Genomic DNA, 18,309 nt, shown 5'->3' with positions numbered 1-18,309 from the left:
GAAAGGTATACTTCTTTGTAACCTCAGACCACAGACAAACCAGGTGCAGCCCAGAGGTTTAAATACCACAGAAGTCCTGTGTGGAGACACCACCTTAAATGAAAGAGGATGAACTGTGGTAAGAACCTGCAGAAAACAGTTTCCACCCCTATTATTAAGCAGCAGTTGTTATTAAAAAGCAGATTGGAACATTTGGATGGGAAAAGGGTCATTCAAAGTGAAATCAACATTGCTCAGACTCCAGCGGTAGCTCCCTAATGGCTGAATTCTAGGCAATTGCTAGGAAGAGGAAAAGATGTGGAGAAAAAATTCTAGTTCCCTCTCCCTCAACTGCTTATTTGTGGTCTTGTCATATGGTTGCATCCCCCAGAGACTTTAACTGACACTGCACGGTACAATTCAATGTGAAGTTTTAATTTTAAGACAGATAAAACGAGGAAGGGGTGGTGTCTAATAAAATAAAATCACTTCAATTTGGGTTGCAAAACAGGTGGGACAAGCACCTGTCAGGGATGGTCTTGGTCCTGCCACAGCACAGGGGGCTGGACTTGATGGCTTCTTGAGGTCCTTTCCAGCCCGACATTTCTGTGGTTCTGTGATTAATACTAGATGGGGGTCTGTGAATTAGAAAGATTAGAAGGGTGGATGGATCATTGTTTTAGTTCATAAAAATTGATCATTTCTGTTCATGTCTTTCTGAGCCCTGATCTGCTGGCATGCAGTATTGCCTCAGAGCCAGGGAAAAAGTATGAGAAAGAATCAGCTTTGCAACCAGCAGATGAAAGGATAATGCAAGTTGGAAGAGGAAGGGGTCCTTGCTGATGGGTTGAATATTTTCTAGTGTGTTGTGAGGGAGGGAGGAGGGACGGTAGCTTTGGATTACAGAACGAAAGGATAGAAAAGAACCTCAGTAGCATAGGATGTTTGTCAAGGGTCCTCTTTCTGTCTCTGCCAGTTGGCCTTATCTCTCGAAATTGCATAAAATCCCCCATCAAAGGGGCTTTTAATGTGAGCAGTGTGAGAAATTGCAAGCTTTGCTTTTGGCACGTCACAGTCCTTTGATCAAATGTCAAGAGCTGAGATGCTCAAAACTATCATCAAAACCAAGCAACCAGCACATTCAAAACTGGCTTCCCCTTCCCGCTGGGAAGGAGAAATACCCTTTCCCAAGTTAAACTGGCCGCATCCAATATATGCACATTTGTGTTCGGCCTGTATATCACTTTTCCTTTGGTCGGGAGAAATCATCAGAGCTGAATTTGTCCTATCCACGGCTACAAGGTGACACTAATGCAAGGAGGACAGACATTTACATTGGCACCTCCCAGTGCAGCAGCATGACAATTCCTATTCTATGCTATACAGGTTCTTATACCCATCTCACATCACCGTAGTATCTGAGCACTTTCCAGGCCTGCTTTAACAACGCAATTAATGTCTGTCACATGAGGTTAATTCTTTCTCTCTCCTCCTCTCCCCTGGGAGAATTGTGTGGGCCGTGAAGTGTTTTGTTTTGGTAGGATTTTGGTTTTGTTGCTTGTAAATGTCCGTGCTGCTCTGTTTGTGTTCGAGAAGGCCGGTGGGAGAAGTGCGCCTTGTGCTTGGAGCAGAAGGTGAAGAGCTTTGGGGATGGTCCTGGGTTCCCCATGTGTTCATCCCACGGTTTCAGAGCAGTTCCCGAGAGCTCGGGCTCCTGCACAGGCAGGCTCTACCCTTACGATGCTGTAATTTGATACAACAAATCACATTGCAGGAAAACAGACATCACGTTTTGGGGTACAATCCAGATCAGTCAGGGGCTGTGCCATCACCTTCCCAGTTACTCTGGCTGCCTTCAAATGCTCTACTGCTGTTGCTCACAGCCTGTACACCAGCAGCCAGCTGACAAGCATGCAGTCCCCTGAGTGTCTGTGTGCTTTGTAACTCTGGTTCAGTGCCCTGACCCCAGCAGCCGGCCTACAGCACAACAGCCCCACTCTAGTTTCTGTCACCCAGTTACCTTATGCCGGGATGACCCCAAGCACACCAGTCCTGAATTTCTCCAAAACCGTCTGCCCTGATACGCCCAGCCCTTTGCTGGAACGTTCAGAGGAATAAGAAGGTTAATTTGCTCCTCTAAAGGAACAAAATGGACAGCTTATCACTTTAACCTATCGCTTCAGTTGAAACGCAGCACTGGGCTGGCTTAGACTAAAAGGCAAACAGGTTTATTAACAAAAGGAAGCAGGATTTGAAGTGAGTTCAGGTAGGAAGGAAAGAGTTAGAAATGGCTGCAAGCAAATAAAAGTGGGAACATGCTTCTCAGACTAAAACTCAATGTCAGCCAGTTGCAATCTTTGCCTCCTCAGGTTTCTCTCCTACAATCCATTCCCCTAGACTTCAGTCCCTTGATTGAAGTACCCGTCTTTCTGCAATCTAAAAAATTCAGGCCTCTTTGGTCCCTCTGGTTCTCTGCCCCTCCCTTTCTAGCCCAGTAAACCTTTGAAAAGCTTCTCTCTCAAAGTTCCTTAACCTTGCTTCAAGAGGCAGGAAGGCTTCCCGGAGTGCTGCTTCCCCCATGGAAATTGTTAAGTGATCATCTCTCCCCACGTACTCTCCTGCTGCCTTTGTTTACCTCGCATGTAAATAAGCCTTTGTTGTCTCTGGCTGATGACCAAGTTATGCAGACAAGCAAATACAGAGCCCCTTGTGATCTGGAACTGCTGATTTCCTAACTCTCTTGTGAGCTGTTTACCGAATACGTAAATTGCAGTCCCATTGTCATAGGTCAGCCCTGCTGCATTTGTTTTCATGCTCTGCACAGACCTGTATCTGCTTCCTTCAAAACATAATACCAGAGAACATCAGTAACGTCAGGTATAGTATTAACACCTACATTTCACAGTGAAGGAGTACTTGTGGCACCTTAGAGACTAACCAATTTATTTGAGCATGAGCTTTCGTGAGCTACAGCTCACTTCATCGGATGCATACCGTGGAAACTGCAGTAGACATTATATACACACAGAGACCATGAAACAATACCCCCTCCCACTCCACTGTCCTGCTGGTAATAGCTTATCTAAAGTGATCATCAAGTTGGTCCACAGTATGCATCCGATGAAGTGAGCTGTAGCTCACGAAAGCTCACGCTCAAATAAATTGATTAGTCTCTAAGGTGCCACAAGTACTCCTTTTCTTTTTGCAAAGACAGACTAACACGGCTGTTACTCTGAAACCTGCTGTCATAAATATAAAGGGAAGGGTAAACCCCTTTGAAACCCCTCCTGGCCAGGGGAAAGCTCCTCTCACCTGTAAAGGGTTAAGAAGCTAAAGGTAACCTCGCTGGCACCTGACCAAAATGACCAATGAGGAGACAAGATACTTTCAAAAGCTGGGAGGAGGGAGAGAAACAAAGGGTCTGTGTGTCTGTCTATAGTCTGTCTTTGTCGGGGATAGATCAGGAATGGAGTCTTAGAACTTTTAGTAAGTAATCTAGCTAGGTATGTGTTAGATTATGATTTCTTTAAATGGCTGAGAAAAGAATTGTGCTGAATAGAATAACTATTTCTGTCTGTGTATCTTTTTTGTAACTTAAGGTTTTGCCTAGAGGGGTTCTCTATGTTTTTGAATCTAATTACCCTGTAAGATATCTACCATCCTGATTTTACGGGGGGATTTCTTTATTTCCATTTACTTCTATTTTTATTAAAAGTCTTCTTGTAAGAAACTGAATGCTTTTTCATTGTTCTCAGATCCAAGGGTTTGGGTCTGTGGTCACCTATGCAAATTGGTGAGGCTTTTTATCCAACATTTCCCAGGAAAGGGGGGGTGCAAGTGTTGGGAGGATTGCTCATTGTTCTTAAGATCCAAGGGTCTGGGTCTGTAGTCACCTAGGCAAATTGGTGAGGCTTTTTACCAAACCTTGTCCAGGAAGTGGGGTGCAAGGTTTTGGGAAGTATTTTGGGGGGAAGGACGCGTCCAAACAGCTCTTCCCCAGTAACCAGTATTAGTTTGGTGGTGGTAGCGGCCAGTCCAAGGACAATGGGTGGAATATTTTGTACCTTGGGGAAGTTTTGACCTAAGCTGGTAAAGATAAGCTTAGGAGGTTTTTCATGCAGGTCCCCACATCTGTACCCTAGAGTTCAGAGTGGGGGAGGAACCTTGACACCTGTCATTATGCAAGGCACTGCATTTAGCTGTATGGAGTGGAAATCTATCAACTGCATGAAAAAACTTGTACAGATACAGACAGACATCATCTTCCTTTCCAAATGCAAACAGATGGACATCGTACCAAAAGGACTGAAAGTAAAAAATCCATTACAATCTACATACCACACAGACTATGCTGACAGCTTGTGCCACACGCTCTCAAAGAAACTGCGAAATCACCTGATCAACATCCTCTACAGCAAACAGGGAAAGATTAAGAATGAGCTCTCAAAAATGGATACTCTCATAAAAAACCAACCTTCCACACAAACTTCCTCGTGGCTGGATTTTACTAAAACTAGACAAGCGATTTACAACGCACACTTTGCTTCTCTACAAAAGAAAAAGGACACTAAACTTTCTAAACTACTACATGCTACAAGGGGCCACAGCAATGGTTCCCTCAACCCACCCAGCAATATTGTTAACCTATCCAACTATACCCTCAGCCCAGCAGAAGCAGCTGTCCTATCTCGGGGCCTCTCCTTCTGCCCCTCCAGCCCCACGAACATGATGCAGTTCTGTGGTGACCTAGAATCCTATTTTCGACGTCTCCGACTCAAGGAATATTTCCAAAATACCTCTGAACAACATACTAATCCACAGAGGCCTCCCTATCAACACTACAAAAAGAAGGATTCTAGGTAGACTCCTCCTGAAGGTCGAAACAGCAGACTGGACTTCTACATAGAGTGCTTCCGCCGACGTGCACGGGCTGAAATTGTGGAAAAGCAGCATCACTTGCCCCATAACCTCAGCCATGCGGAACGCAATGCCATCCACAGCCTCAGAAACAACTCTGACATCATAATCAAAAAGGCTGACAAAGGAGGTGCTGTTGTCATCATGAATAGGTCGGAATATGAACAAGAGGCTGCTCGGCAGCTCTCCAACACCACTTTCTACAAGCCATTACCCTATGATCCCACGGAGAGTTACCAAAAGCAACTACAGCATTTGCTCAAGAAACTTCCTGAAAAAGCACAAGATCAAATCCGCACAGACACACCCCTGGAACCCCGACCTGGGATATTCTATCTACTACCCAAGATCCATAAACCTGGAAATCCTGGGCGCCCCATCATCTCAGGCATTGGCACCCTGACAGCAGGATTGTCTGGCTATGTAGACTCCCTCCTCAGGCCCTACGCTACCAGCACTCCCAGCTACCTTCGAGACACCACTGACTTCCTGAGGAAACTTCAATCCATCGGCGATCTTCCTGATAACACCATCCTGGCCACTATGGATGTAGAAGCCCTCTACACCAACATTTCACACAAAGATGGACTACAAGCCGTCAAGAACACTATCCCAGATAATGTCACGGCTAACCTGGTGGTTGAACTTTGTGACTTTGTCCTTACCCATAACTATTTTACATTTGGGGACAATGTATACCTTCAGATCAGCGGCACTTCTATGGGTACCCGCATGGCCCCACAGTATGCCAACATTTTTATGGCTGATTTAGAACAACGCTTCCTCAGCTCTCGTCCCCTAAAGCCCCTACTCTACTTGCGCTATATTGATGACATCTTCATCATCTGGACCCATGGAAAAGAAGCCCTTGAGGAATTCCACCATGATTTCAACAATTTCCATCCCACCATCAACCTCAGCCTGGTCCAGTTCGCACAAGAGATCCACTTCCTGGACACTACAGTGCTAATAAACAGTGGTCACATAAACACCACGCTATACCGGAAACCTACTGACCACTATTCCTACCTACATGCCTCCAGCTTTCACCCTGACCACACCACACGATCCATCGTCTACAGCCAAGCTCTGCGATACAACCGCATTTGCTCCAACCCCTCAGACAGAGACAAACACCTACAAGATCTCTATCAAGCTTTCTTACAACTACAGTACCCACCTGTGGAAGTGAAGAAACAGATTGATAGAGCCAGAAGAGTTCCCAGAAATCACCTACTACAGGATAGGCCTAACAAAGAAAATAACAGAACGCCACTAGCCGTCACCTTCAGCCCCCAACTAAAACCCCTCCAACGCATTATTAAGGATCTACAACCTATCCTGAAGGATGACCCAACACTCTCACAAATCTTGGGAGACAGGCCAGTCCTTGCCTACAGACAGCCCCGCAACCTGAAGCAAATACTCACCAACAACCACACACCACACAACAGAACCACTAGCCCAGGAACCTATCCTTGCAACAAAGCCCGTTGCCAACTGTGCCCACATATCTATTCAGGGGACACCATCACAGGGCCTAATAACAGCCACACTGTCAGAGGCTCGTTCACCTGCACATCCACCAATGTGATATATGCCATCATGTGCCAGCAATGCCCCTCTGCCATGTACATTGGTCAAACGGGACAGTCTCTACGTAAAAGAATAAATGGACACAAATCAGATGTCAAGAATTATAACATTCATAAAGCAGTCGGAGAACACTTCAATCTCTCTGGTCATGCAATCACCGACATGAAGGTCACTATCTTACAACAAAAAAACTTCAAACTTCATGATGACAACAGCACCTCCTTTGTCAGCCTTTTTGATTATGATGTCAGAGTTGTTTCTGAGGCTGTGGATGGCATTGCGTTCCGCATGGCTGAGGTTATGGACGCAATGCCATCCACAGCCTCAGAAACAACTCTGACATCATAATCAAAAAGGCTGACAAAGGAGGTGCTGTTGTCATCATGAATAGGTCGGAATATGAACAAGAGGCTGCTCGGCAGCTCTCCAACACGAGTTTCTACAAGCCATTACCCTATGATCCCACTGAGAGTTACCAAAAGCAGCTACAGCATTTGCTCAAGAAACTTCCTGAAAAAGCACAAGATCAAATCCGCACAGACACACCCCTGGAACCCCGACCTGGGATATTCTATCTACTACCCAAGATCCATAAACCTGGAAATCCTGGGCGCCCCATCATCTCAGGCATTGGCACCCTGACAGCAGGATTGTCTGGCTATGTAGACTCCCTCCTCAGGCTCTATGCTACCAGCACTCCCAGCTACCTTCGAGACACCACTGACTTCCTGAGGAAACTTCAATCCATCGGTGATCTTCCTGATAACACCATCCTGGCCACTATGGATGTAGAAGCCCTCTACACCAACATTCCACACAAAGATGGACTACAAGCCGTCAGGAACACTATCCCCGATAATGTCACGGCTAACCTGGTGGTTGAACTTTGTGACTTTGTCCTTACCCATAACTATTTCACATTTGGGGACAATGTATACCTTCAGATCAGCGGCACTGCTATGGGTACCCGCATGGCCCCACAGTATGTCAACATTTTTATGGCTGATTTAGAACAACGCTTCCTCAGCTCTCGTCCCCTAAAGCCCCTACTCTACTTGCGCTATATTGATGACATCTTCATCATCTGGACCCATGGAAAAGAAGCCCTTGAAGAATTCCACCATGATTTCAACAATTTCCATCCCACCACCAACCTCAGCCTGGTCCAGTCCACACAAGAGATCCACTTCCTGGACACTACAGTGCTAATAAACAATGGTCACATAAACACCACCCTATACCGGAAACCTACTGACCGCTATTCCTACCTGCATGCCTCCAGCTTTCACCCTGACCACACCACACGATCCATCGTCTACAGCCAAGCTCTGCGATACAACCGCATTTGCTCCAACCCCTCAGACAGAGACAAACACCTACAAGATCTCTGTCAAGCTTTCTTACAACTACAATACCCACCTGCGGAAGTAAAGAAACAGATTGATAGAGCCAGAAGAGTTCCCAGAAGTTACCTACTACAGGACAGGCCTAACAAAGAAAATAACAGAACGCCACTAGCCGTCACCTTCAGCCCCCAACTAAAACCCCTCCAACGCATTATTAAGGATCTACAACCTATCCTAAAGGATGACCCAACACTCTCACAAATCTTGGGAGACAGGCCAGTCCTTGCCTACAGACAGCCCCGCAACCTGAAGCAAATACTCACCAACAACCACATACCACACAACAGAACCACTAACCCAGGAACTTATCCTTGCAACAAAGCCCGTTGCCAATTGTGCCCACATATCTATTCAGAGGACACCATCACAGGGCCTAATAACATCAGCCACACTATCAGAGGCTCGTTCACTTGCACATCCACCAATGTGATTTATGCCATCATGTGCCAGCAATGCCCCTCTGCCATGTACATTGGTCAAACTGGACAGTCTCTACGTAAAAGAATAAATGGACACAAATCAGATGTCAAGAATTATAACATTCATAAACCAGTCGGAGAACACTTCAATCTCTCTGGTCACGCAATCACAGACATGAAGGTCGCTATCTTAAAACAAAGAAACTTCAAATCCAGACTCCAGTGAGAAACTGCTGAATTGGAATTCATTTGCAAATTGGATACTATTAATTTAGGCTTAAATAGAGACTGGGAGTGGCTAAGTCATTATGCAAGGTAGCCTATTTCCTCTTGTTTTTTCCTACCCCCCCCCCCAGATGTTCTGGTTTAACTTGGTTTTAAACTTGGAGAGTGGTCAGTTTGGATGAGCTATTACCAGCAGGAGAGTGAGTCTGTGTGTGTATGGGGGTGGGTTTTTGGAGGGGGGTGAGGGAGTGAGAGAACCTGGATTTGTGCAGGAAATGGCCTAACTTCATTATCATGCACATTGTGTAAAGAGTTGTCACTTTGGATGGGCTATCACCAGCAGGAGAGTGAATTTGTGTGGGGGGGTGGAGGGTGAGAAAACCTGGATTTGTGCTGGAAATGGCCTAACCTGTTGCTCACTTTAGATAAGCTATTACCAGCAGGACAGTGGGGTGGGAGGAGGTATTGTTTCATATTCTCTGTGTATATATAAAGTCTGCTGCAGTTTCCACGGTATGCATCTGATGAAGTGAGCTGTAGCTCACGAAAGCTCATGCTCAAATAAATTGGTTAGTCTCTAAGGTGCCACAAGGACTCCTTTTCTTTTTGCGAATACAGACTAACACGGCTGTTACTCTGAAACCTGTCATTGTGAAGAGAATGGTCACTTTGGATGGGCTATTACCAGCAGGAGAGTGAGTTTGTGTGGGGGGGGGCAGAGGGTGAGAAAACCTGGATTTGTGCTGGAAATGGCCCAACTTGATGATCACTTTAGATAAGCTATTACCAGCAGAACAGTGGGGTGGGAGGGGGTATTGTTTCATGGTCTCTGTGTGTATATAATGTCTACTGCAGTTTCCACAGTATGCATCTGATGAAGTGAGCTGTAGCTCACGAAAGCTCATGCTCAAATAAATTGGTTAGTCTCTAAGGTGCCACAAGTACTCCTTTTCTTTTTGCAAAGACAGACTAACATGGCTGTTACTCTGAAACATTTCACAGTGATATTAATCCCAGTTTCCCAGTGATATAACACACGACCCCCTTTAGCTGCTGTCCATGACTTTGCTGGAGCATGGAGGGGGAATACAGGTGCAGTTAGTGTTGGATCATATTAAAGAAGTTCTGTATTAAAATCACAAATGAGTTTGATTCCCCAGAGTTTAAATTCCAGGGTATTACTAATTAAGAGGTCTCTTGGTTTTTGGTACTGTTTCTCTCCCTCTATGTGTGAAACTTGCAAGCTGCTAATTGCGTTAGTACATTCTAAGACAGAGTCTATTCTCAAAGCAATTCACAGAGAGAGAGACTCAAAACAATACTCTAACAACAGAAACAGCACCCAGAGACTCCCCGCCCTTTTGTTGTATTAACAATTGTGATTAAAATAGAGATAGAGGATGTATGTGGATGGATGCTTGGTGTGGATAATAACTGAATGATCAGGGAGGTGCCAGCCTAAGAATCCAGTGTCCATCGGCTGAAGAAGGCGTCAAGTGGAAATAACCAGAGGACCCCCCCGGAGGGCAGACTGGAATCCACCCAACAGCCTCAAGAACAGGAGAACCAAAGAACAAGATAACATCTTGGAGCCGTCAGGAATGTGCTATCTGCTGATTGATTCAGCAACAGCATGAAGGAGCAATTCCCATAGACTGGCATAGGAAGAAATTCCTATAAAAATAGACTCTAAAAAATGAGAACTTTGGGGGTCTGATTCTGCAAACCAACTTCCAGGAGCATCAGATGAGCATCTGACAAGGCCCTGCTCCCTCCTCATGTCCAGGCCACATGGCCAGTGGCTTGGCATGAGCAACTCTAAGGCTGGTAACTATGATAACAACCTTGCAGAACCTGTGTGTGTGTGTGTGTGTTTGTATGAATGAATGTGTGAATAAATATGAGATTGAATGGAATGTTATAACTGTAACTAACTGCTTACTAGGATTCTTTCTGTATTCACAATAAATGTGGTATTTTGCCTTTTTCCCTTTAATAAGATCCTGCTGGTTTTTATTTTATTGGTACAACATTAGAATCATAGAAGATTAGGGTTGGAAGAGACCTCAGGAGGTCATCCACTCCAACCCCCTGCTCAAAGCAGAACCAACCCCAACTAAATCATCCCAGCCAGGGCTTTGTCAAGCTGGGCCTTAAAAACTTCTAAGGATGGAGATTCCACCACCTCCCTAGCTAACCCATTTCAGTGCTTCACCACCCTCCTAATATCCAACCTAGACCTCCCCCACTGCAACTTGAGACCATGGCTCCTTGTTCTGTCATCTGCTACCCCTGAGAACAACCGAGTTCCATCCTCTTTGGAACCCCCCTTCAGGTAGTTGAAGGCTGTTATCAAATCCCCCCCACTCTTCTCTTCTGCAGACTAAATAAGCCCAGTTCCCTCAGCCGCTCCTCATAAGTCATGTGTCCCAGCCCCCTGATCATTTTCATTGCCCTCCGTTGGACTCTCTCCAATTTGTCCACATCCCTTCTGTAGTGGGGGGCCCAAAACTCCAGATATGGTCTCACCAGTGCCGAATAGGGGGAAATAATCACTTCCCTCGGTCTGCTGTCAATGCTCCTACCAATGCAGCCCAATATGCCATTAGCCTTCTTGGCAACAAGGGCACACTGCTGACTCGTATCCAGCTTCTCGTCCACTGTAACCCCCAGGTCCTTTTCTGCAGAACTGCCGCTTAGCTAGTCGGTCCCCAGCCTGTGGCGGTGCCTGGGACTCTTCCATCCTAAGTGCAGGACTCTGCACTTGTCCTTGTTGAACTTCATCAGATTTCTTTTGGCCCAATCCTCCAATTTGTCTTCGTCACTCTGGACCCTATCCCTACCCTCCAGCATATCTACCACTCCCCCCAGCTTAGTGTCATCTGCGAACTTGCTGAGGGTGCAATCCATCCCATCCTCCAGATCAGTAATGAAGATGTTGAACAAAACCAGTTGCCCTGAGCTGTGGCACCCTGGCCCTAACAGACATTGCTTGCCAAAGCTGCAATTCCCCTGCAGGTGGCAGTAATAGGCTTAGGTCTTTTGGGGGGAAACTACACTTCCCAGAAGCCTTTGTTCCTAAAGACCTCTGCAGCCATTTTACTTATCTACTTCTCTGTGCCTGTTATTTGTGGTAAAATAATTAAGTCTAATAGAATAGCTTTTTATGGGGCACAACCCCGTGAAGCAGAAGTCAAGGGCAGGGTAAACCAAAAGGGGTGAATTGTGGATGTGGGTGGGTACCCTGAGAATTAGCAGGCGTTTACATTAGATACCTATACTTAAGGGTCCTGAAAGCCTGTTTCGGGGGAAGACGGGTCCGCGCCTGCGCAGGAGCTGTGTCGGCGCTTGCGCAGTGGCTCTATCGGAGCTCGGCGGTGCTGGCTGCGTGAGGGGGACGCGCCATGGATGACGAGGAGGAGACCTACCGGCTCTGGAAGATCCGCAAGACCATCATGCAGGTGCGGGGCTCGGACTCCTGGGTTCTATCCCTGGGGGCGGGAGCCCGGACTCCTGGGTTCTATGCCTGGTGGCTGGTGAGGGGCGGGAGCCCGGACTCCTGGGTTCTATCCCTGGGGGCGGGAGCTCGGACTCCTGGGTTCTATCCCTGGGGGCGGACTCCTGGGTTCTGGCCTGCTCCACACTCCCTGGGTGACTTCAGCTGAATCCTTCCCCCATCTTTGTGCTTCAGCTTCCCCATCTGTAAAATGGGTGCAGTGGTATTACCCTGCTCTGCTGGGGGACTGGATTTGTTACTGTCTGGTAAAGAATTTGGAGACCCTCAGATGCCAGGTACCAGACAGGGGCAGAGTGAAAACCACGCAATGACTATTATTGACTGACTCCTGTGAAAGAGAAGGGTAAAGCACCGGGAGCTATCAAAGGTCTTAGCTGTATTCTGGAATCTGTTGTTGGGGCCTTCTCTTTCTGGAAGACGTTTTCTCACACAGGTAGGGCAGGAGAGAGGCGTGACGATGGTTAACAATATTAAACATTTATATTGCTGTCGTGCCTCAACACCACAAGTAGGTTAGGCCCTGTTGTGCTTGATGCTGTACAGACATGATAGATAGCTCCTGCCCCAAACAGCCTAAAATCTAAAGACCAGTGATGCAGTGGAAGCTGTCAAATAATCTTTGTCTAGGCTCTGGAAGTGGGAAGAATATGGGCTAGGGAGGCTTTGCTGGATGGGAAATTGCGTGGGTCACATGGGAACTGTAAAGCTGCATTTATGTCTTATATGCATCATGAGTAAATGGGAATATTGTCCTCAGCTCTGTCACGATCGGGGCTATCTGGTGACCCAGGATGAATTGGATCAGACCTTGGAAGAGTTTAAAGCCCAATTTGGCGATAAGCCCAGTGAAGGGAGACCACGGCGGACTGACCTTACAGTGCTGGTGGCCCATAATGATGATCCCACAGATCAGATGTTTGTCTTCTTCCCTGGTGAGTGTGGGGCTGTTACTCCCTATGATGAACTGAGGAGTCTCAGTAAAATTATAGGCATGAACCTCATTCTAGACTGGTGCCGGCTGCTCAGACTGGATGCAGCGCCAGCATAGAACTGATTCTTCTGCCTGGCACTTAACTAGCTGAGAGAAACTGAATGGAGGGGGTGGCTTAGCTTTTTGAGAATCAGTTCTGAAGTGCCTAGGCTTCCAGGAACAAATCCTGGGTTGGATGATCCAAGGTAGATCAGTTCAGCACCATTCAACGTGCTACTTACTGTGTGGATATCTCAGAGGGCCAGCTCGCCCCTAGAAAAATCCTGGTAGTAGTTGATTCCAGCCAGCATTTGGATAACTGCATCAGAGGTCCAATTTTGTTGGCTTTACTCAGGGCAAAACACCTCCTGAAGCCTTTGAGCGTTTTGGCCAAGTACATACTGAATAGGCTGAGTTCTGCAGGCTACAATCCCGATAGAGTTACAGAAGGATTTTTTGGCCACTTGGCTATGCACCTGCTCTCGGTCATACATTCTTTTTCTTGATGTAGCCTAGCACAGTCTGTAACATCTGGATAGATATCTCTGAACCAACTAGTTTGTAGTGAAAACAGGTCTATTCTCTGAAGGCCCAGCTGCAATGCTGTGGTGAATCGCTTTGCACTTCCAGAAACTGCAGGTGCAATGTACTACCTGTGCTCAGAATAGTAGCAGTGTCTCGTGCCGAAGGGGAGGCTATTAGAAACCCAGGAGAGGAATATAGGTGCATTAGTATTATTCTGCAGACCAGCTGCAGAATAAAGATAAATAAAATGTAGATCTTTCATGACAACCAGGAGTTGGATCATGTGGCTTATTTGTTCCTCAGAGGAGCCCAAGGTTGGGATAAAGACAATCAAGATGTACTGCCAGAGAATGCAGGAAGAGAACATCACCAGAGCTTTGATTGTGGTGCAGCAGGGCATGACTCCCTCAGCGAAGCAGGTAGGTGGTGATCCTGCATGAGGGCTGGTTGGGAGTTTATAGGATGGGGACTGAGAGTTCATAGGATGCACACTTGTATGCCTCTGGGGTTTTTTGGTACCAAATGCACAGTGGTCCGTGCCCTGTAGATTAAACTTGTTGCTTAACTTTGTTCTCTTTGAAACAATGCGTGACCATGCCCATCACACGTGTGCACTTGCAGACAGTGCAGAACCCGCAGGCGATAGGGCACATGAGCATTGTAGGACAGTCTTAATACCCATCTGCTAAGGCAGAACTTGTTTAGGTCATGTGTTCTCAATAGGAGCTACCTGCACACACAGCTGTGCAACACGACCAGAACTCTCACCTGGCTTTCAGGGGACTGAGTTTAGCTACATTTAAAGTGTTAACAGAGTTTAAGGTTACCCTCGCAAAAAAGTTTTTTGTTGATGAATTATTAGTACCTATATACTACAGCAATGGGCGCGAGAGAGTAAGACACATTCCTTGCACCAAAGATGTTATAGTCTTGGGTGGACAAGACTAAGAGTAGTTTACAAAAGGGGAAGAGATTGTGGTGAAGAAAAGCAGGCTGGAGTGATTGGGAGTAAGAGTAAACAAGGATGGAGAAATAAGGCCTCAGACTTGATGAAGGAAGGGAATGGTGTGCTTGAGCGATGGGCAAAGAGAGACGGGGGCAGGAGAAGTGAGCTAAGGGGATGTTGGAAAGAAAGGAAGAGGTGATTGTGTATTTAGCATCTTGGCTAAGAGATCCACTCTCCCCTTGATTTATGTATAGATATGATTGATGTTACTGTGGGTAATATACTGGCTGTAGTGTTTGGTGCTCATTAATGTTCAGTTCTGACTAGGCAGGATCACGTTGGACTAATGTGTGCTGGGGCCCCTTCTTCTATGCTGAAGTTTAAAATCCTTTTGGTTTTTCTTTCAGTCATTGGTGGACATGGCTCCCAAATACATCCTGGAACAATTCCTGCAGCAGGAGCTGCTGATCAACATCACAGAACATGAGGTGAGTTGGATGCTTGGGGAGCATGAAGTGAGTGCAGGATAGTTGGCTTTTACTCTGGACTATCTGGATGTAAATCAACCCCTTGAAATTCTTTTCCTGTGTATTTTGTGTTGCTGGGTGGTGGGCCACAGACAGCCATTCTAGTCTCCCTTGCCACTGTGTACAAGCCCTCGTCATCACAGGAAGTAACTGTTCTCTCCTCCTTTCTGATCTCAGCCTGCCTAGATCTGACTCCGCTTTTGTGTTTACAGTTGGTTCCAGAGCATGTGGTCATGACAAAGGAAGAAGTAACTGAATTACTAGCCAGATAGTATCCTTTCGTTTACTCCAAATGTCAGTCCCTCCCCTACCAGCATGGAAGTGATTCACTCACTTTGTGCTGGAAATGGCTAGACCTCTGATGGGTACAACAGGCAGTTATGTGCTCTGTTGGCCTTGCCCCCTGCTGGGATAAAGCAGGGCTGGATGATAACCCTTCTGGTGGCAGGTTTTCCTTCACTGTGTTTCCCAGCAAACTGAGAGAGAACCAGCTCCCCAGGATACAGGCTGGAGATCCCGTGGCCAGATACTTCGGAATAAAGCGTGGGCAGGTAAGGAGCAAAGCAGGGTGACAGAGGTAGCTCCTGGGGAAGAGCATCAAGACAGAGCCTCTTGAAAGCTCTGTCTTTAAGGCCTGATGGTCTATAAATAAGCACCATGGGTCTCATAACTAGTACCAAATATGGGGTCCCTGCCTCCTTCATGTATAACCCCCAGTGTGGGTAGTGGAAGCTGCACAGAGTGACTGCAGGATTTGGCCCTCCATACCTCCTCCTACCTGTTATGTTAAGAGTTTTGGGGCACGGTTCTTATCGAGTTCCTTGGGTGTTACACACCCAGGATTGGGTCTTCAGGTAGCTCTGCGGGTCCCTCATCCAGAAAGAATTTCCTCCCCAGGAGAGTTGCACCTGAATGAGGAATCTTCATTGCCTTTGGGATGGGAGCTGATCTTGTGCTATTCAGATGTCACCCCTTTCTCTACTAAAGGGTGCTATGCTGGTGTGCATCATAAGAACCCCCTCCGATAGAGAGCTGTGGCAGGGTTCTGATTCAGTGTGTGTTTTCCTCCCCCTTGTCACTTAAAAAGCTTCTTTCAGAGCTTCTGCATTTCTACCCTAATCTGGCTGAGCTGTCCCCAGCCATCCCTGCACTGTGTAAATGGTACAGCACCCTCACATGGAGCATTGCTGGGGGTCAAGGATCGCTTTTTAGATCACCTGCTGGGCTTTACACCCTTGGTGTTGGTGTGGAGTGGCTGATTAAACTCACTCATTCATGCTTCACAAGCACATCTATGTAATCTGTCCCCTGCATGTCATGCCAAGCACATTGTACTTGTCCCCTAGCTATGGGCAGCTGTCTGACTGGTTTCCTCCCTCAGTGCTGAGGATCAAGCACTCTACACCCTCCTCTCCAGAGGCTGAATGCTTCTGCCTCTTCATTGGGCACCTGAGCCAATCCCTGTAGTGGGGAGCCCTGCCAGGTGAAATTCAGAGCTGCTTTTCATTGCTTGTAAACTGTTTTTGTTGCCTTTGCAGGTGGTCAAGATCATAAGACCTAGTGAGACTGCAGGGCGATACATCACCTACCGACTGGTTCAGTAGTCTGTGCTGTACATCAGGTAACGTTGCGGCATCTCTCTGATGGGAGTGCCTAGCTGTGATATGGTTGAACGGTGTCAGAAATGAATGCTGTAACTTCACTTCACATTAGCACTTATAAAGTGGAGATGTTTTCAGCTGAACTGGACAAAACTCCAAATGGGCCCTGGAGGAGAGTTCCCTGCAGTGTATTGAAGGATGGAGTAAAAATGGGACCTAATGTGCATGCTCGTTATAAACCGCTCCTTGCAAAATATGTTCCACATCTGGTTAGTGAAAGGGCATTTGCCATTGTGAAGTCAGAGGGTGGCTTCAGTTTGAGGTGGGGCTGGATGTGAAGCTCTTGGTGCAGGTCAGAGTCTGTGCGGCAGCTTGGTGGAAGTGCAGGGGTTAGATGATGTGTCTGAACTAAAAGATGATCTTTCTCTTGAGAGAAATTCCAGATTCTCTTTCTTCCAGGTATGGAAGAGGAGTCCTGTGTTATCTGATCTACGCCCTGTCGGCTCTATGGGTTGGCTGTCCTCTTAAATCCAGATCCTTGAATCTGATTTCAAGTTATATCCCTATTGCAGGGAGTTAGCTCTTCCTTTGCACTCACTGATCTCTCTCTCTCCCTGGAGGCCTCCTGACTGGACTGAAGCTCAATGCCATGGGCTATTTAATTTAATTTTGAATGGAATTTTATTTTAATAAAAGTTTGTGCTACACAGGTTCTCACTGGTGCGGTGTTTCTCCAACTTCCCTTGCAGCAGAGCCTCCCGACGCCTGCTATCCCAGACTTCCCTTCTGGGAACATCTTGAGCCAGTAAGCGCTCTGATGAGGTCTGCTCCCAGTGCCCTGAGCCGTAGCTCTCACGCCTGTGTTCATTAGCTAGCTGGACTTTCCCTGCACGGCTCTGGCAATACTTCAGCTGCTCTGTTTGAGCTGAGCCTGACCGTGGACAAGTATCCAAGCTGTGTTAACAGGAGCCCGTCTCAACACGGAGTCTCCAAAAAGCCCATAGAGACAGACTGCTGCTTCCCTCTGCCCCAGCCTCACCACTGACGTGGAACGCCCTGCTTTCCCAGATGGCTGTGTGGGTTGAGTTCTGGTATGCATGGGAGTGTTCCAATGCGGTCTCATCCTCTAGCTCAGTGGGTCTCAAACTTTTTTTCTTCCTGCGGATCACTTGAAAATTGCTGAGGGTCTCAAAGGGCCACTTAATGATCTTTCCAAACGTTGTTTGTACCATTAGCTAACAATTGTAAAGCGCTTTGGATAAAAGCGCTATATAAAAAAACTTTTTTTGTTCTACAAATAAAAGCACACAACTCATATTTTCATATCAGTAGTTTTACCTTTCTAATGCGATGGATGTGCCCTCTCTCCCCTGTCGCAGCAGCCCCCGAGCTGGGGTTGGGAAGGAGTGGGGGTTCTCTCCCTGGCAGCCCCCGAGCTGGGGAAAGTTACCACTTTCTCTGGCTGCCGCAGCCCTGCACATCCCAAATTCCTCCCATCCCCTCTTCTCACCCCACTGCCCCCTCCCACCTACCTCCTATTCCCCCCCCAGGCCACCACCTCACCTTACATATGCGTCTTCTCCAAGGTCCAGGCACCTAGTTAGTGGAGCTGTGCTAATTAGGTGGGTGGCCCTTCATTCTATTGAGTGCAGCCACCTTAGAGGGAACTGTCCGCGGACCA

The 18,309-nt window shown here is 47.0% G+C and overlaps 1 protein-coding gene across 2 annotated transcripts; it reads left to right on the top strand.

Annotated features, from left to right (window-relative positions):
• The first annotated feature begins 11,852 nt into the window (after positions 1-11,852).
• Positions 11,853-17,945, top strand: POLR2E (RNA polymerase II, I and III subunit E). Of its 2 annotated transcripts, none has more exons than XM_077842205.1 (8): positions 11,853-12,003; positions 12,817-12,991; positions 13,858-13,973; positions 14,908-14,988; positions 15,240-15,298; positions 15,500-15,578; positions 16,566-16,648; positions 17,378-17,945. In XM_077842205.1, exons 1-7 carry the CDS (start codon positions 11,947-11,949, stop codon positions 16,629-16,631), a joined length of 633 nt encoding a protein of 210 aa, XP_077698331.1. In that variant the 5' UTR covers positions 11,853-11,946; the 3' UTR covers positions 16,632-16,648; positions 17,378-17,945. The 2 variants fall into 2 exon arrangements, with proteins under 2 accessions (XP_077698331.1, XP_077698330.1); XM_077842204.1 differs by lacking the exon at positions 17,378-17,945 and adding an exon at positions 17,088-17,335.
• The last annotated feature ends 364 nt before the right edge of the window (positions 17,946-18,309 follow it).

The sequence above is a fragment of the Eretmochelys imbricata genome, chromosome 25 (genome assembly GCF_965152235.1).
Source record: "Eretmochelys imbricata isolate rEreImb1 chromosome 25, rEreImb1.hap1, whole genome shotgun sequence".
In the NCBI taxonomy this organism is placed as follows: Eukaryota; Metazoa; Chordata; order Testudines; family Cheloniidae; genus Eretmochelys; species Eretmochelys imbricata.
This window is presented reverse-complemented; position numbering and strand designations above follow the sequence as displayed.